The sequence below is a fragment of the Chaetura pelagica genome, unplaced genomic scaffold (genome assembly GCF_000747805.2).
Source record: "Chaetura pelagica isolate M959 unplaced genomic scaffold, ChaPel_1.0 scaffold107, whole genome shotgun sequence".
NCBI lineage: Eukaryota > Metazoa > Chordata > Aves > Apodiformes > Apodidae > Chaetura > Chaetura pelagica.
In genome coordinates, this window is record NW_009953979.1 from 968,788 (window position 1) to 971,419 (window position 2,632).

At 51.8% G+C, this 2,632-nt stretch overlaps 2 protein-coding genes across 2 annotated transcripts in view; one reads left to right on the top strand and one right to left on the bottom strand.

The window, feature by feature from the left end:
* LOC104392784 (L-gulonolactone oxidase-like) overlaps window positions 1-2,632 on the bottom strand; it is a 41,963-nt gene that overhangs the window by 7,595 nt on the left and 31,736 nt on the right. The window lies entirely within an intron of this gene.
* NUGGC (nuclear GTPase, germinal center associated) overlaps window positions 2,325-2,632 on the top strand; it is a 9,773-nt gene continuing 9,465 nt past the window's right edge. The window contains 1 exon segment of the mRNA XM_010002218.1: window positions 2,325-2,603. Coding sequence (XP_010000520.1) covers window positions 2,325-2,603 — 279 coding nt within the window.

Below are 2,632 nucleotides of genomic sequence, written 5' to 3' on the forward strand. Positions count from 1 at the left end.
TTTCCTCACACGAACATGAAATGCCCTTTAGGTCAGCAGTCATAACTGGCTTAAAGACGGCTGCTCCATGTGGCACTGAACCCTCTCCTGGCTGCCTCCTCTGCCAGAAAACAATAACCCGGTCGCCCTGAGGGGGCAGCTGCTGCTGGAGAGGAGCAGCCGGAAAAACAGCAACAATTCTGCAAGGGTGGGACCAAGTCCCGTCTGATTGGCTGAGCAGCCTAGAAATACACAACCGGCCAATTGGAAGCAAAGGAGACCCACAGAGAGACAGTGTGTGCTGCTTTTGGGCGCTTTTCCAGAGACCTGAAGTTGCTGCTCCTTGAATTTGGGCGCGCTTTTGCACAGACACCGCTGCTGCCGCCGCCGCTACTGCTGTTGCCTCTTGCTTTTGGGGGGTAACCTGCGCCTTGGGGGTGCCTGCCAGCCTGAGGTGCCTGGCTTCTCCGGGCTCGACCCGGCTCACTCCTGCTAGCCCCGGTTCGCTCCAGCTAGACGCGGCTCATCCCTGCAGCCCGGCTCCCAGCTTTTGCAGTCCCCCCTCATCTGTGCTTGACCCGGCTCATCCCTGCAGTCCCAGCTTGTCCCGTCTCGCTGCGGCTTTTCTTGCCAGCTTGCCTGCCATCCTGCCAGCTTATCTACTGTCCTGCCTGCTGCTGAGCACGGGTGGTGAGACTTCTTCCTGCCCCCCGTGGTTCTAAGACCGGGTCGCAGGGGAAATCACCCGCAGCTACTGTATGAGTACCTAGAGCATCTTGGGAACAAACTGCACACAAACCACGACCTTGTACGGGACAAGCGTCGGGCATATCCCTCCTTCCTCCTCCCCTCATACATAGTTAACCTGGGTGTGTAAATAAGGTGTACCTATATATAAGTATTAAGGCATATGTAAGTTCTTGGTATTTGGTGTTTAAAAGATACTTCACAGCTCCTGTGTGTTTTAATTACCCTTTTTGAACCTCCTGCCACAAACTGTTTTATTTTTCCCCACAATAAACCGCGTGTTCATAAATTCTAACTGGGGATTGGCTGCTGTTATTGGCAACACTAGTGAGCACTGAGTGTCTCACCCGAAAAGTCAGTGCCGAAGCCACTGCTCCTCTGTGAGAGGCAAGCGCCGCGCGCGGACCCCTCGGCAGATCCTGACAAGCTAAATTCACTCCAGAAAGGAGATAGAATAGGTCTCGGATCGCGATGGGGCATAAAGCAGGTGGTTCCCAGCACTTGGTACCAGGCATTCACTGTCTCACCCCAGCCACCAGCATGGAGCCCCTCATCTCATTCACAATGGGGCCCTCCGGGAGCTGTTTTTTGGGATACAAGCTGTTCTTGTCCCGGTGACTGGAGGATAAAGACCGTCCCTTGCTCCAGCCTTTGCCCCAGACCCCAAATGATGTTTGGTTGGCAAAGCCTGTAGGGAGAACTAGGGAACTGACACACTAATGAGAAAATTCCCTTTCATCTGAAAAGGTCCCAACACTGATTCACCAGGAGCAACTTGCAGCAGAAGAATACGCATCAAAGTAGAAAATCCTGAAAATGGAGAGGGAGAGGCTTTGGAGGGCTGTAAGTATGGAAAGGCCATGGTGCCTGCTGGTCCTGGGGAGGTGCTGGGCTTGGGGGATACCCCCCTACAAGGGGGCAGCTCTGACCCTCTGACTGTGTCCTCCCTCCAGATAGAAGACAGCAAAATGACCTAAACGCTACTCTGGATCAGGCGGTGGAGAAGCTGTCCGTATTCCTCTCCAATCACAACCTGCCTGAGACAAGGAAGGGGATTGAATACCTCAAGTGAGTTGTCACATGTTTTTTCCCCAAAAATAATTTTCCAGTTCTTCTGCGGCAAGGGAGGATTCAGAGTAATTGCCACACAGGAAGGCTTTGAAGCCATTTCAAGGAAGGTTTAGTCCCTCAACCAGTGGGTGCAACCAGTGTAGCACTTCCTGGTACCCCAGGAGGCAACTACAGCCTGGGACATCCCCAGACATCCCAATTCAATGGTACTCTCCTCCCTGGACCCAAGGAGAGTCTGCTTGTACACATCCAGGCCATGGGTGCAGGTTGTCCTGGCTTTGCAGAGCTCCTTGGAAATCTTCTCCAAAAGCAGTGAACACCATTTTCCAGTGGGATGAAATGCCCTTTTAGAAGGTGACAACTCATACAATGTTGTGATGGGGCTGAAGCTGACGTGGTGTGCAGTGTGCCACTGGGAACCTATCCTTGGACTGGACACAGGATATTCAGGATCACACAAGTTCCTGTTCAAAGTCTCATTTGTATGATGCAGAATTTTATTCCTCCCTTTTGTAATTGTCATTTAAATGTCCTTTCCTGAGTCATTGAAATGTTCCTTTTTCTTCTCCATCTCCTTCCTCAGGAACCGCCTCACAGGCTTGAAGTCAGACATTTTGGTGAACCCCATCTATGTTGGTCTCTTTGGCACCACCGGGGCAGGGAAAAGCACATTGCTGAATGCCATCATAGACAAAAGGTTCTTCTTGCCAGTGTCTGGGTCCAAATCCTGCACATCCTGTGTGGTGCAGGTCAGCATGAGCCACAGCAAACAGTACGAGGCAAAAATTCACCTTCTTACAGATGAGGTATGGATAATACTGCAGTTTTTGCCCCT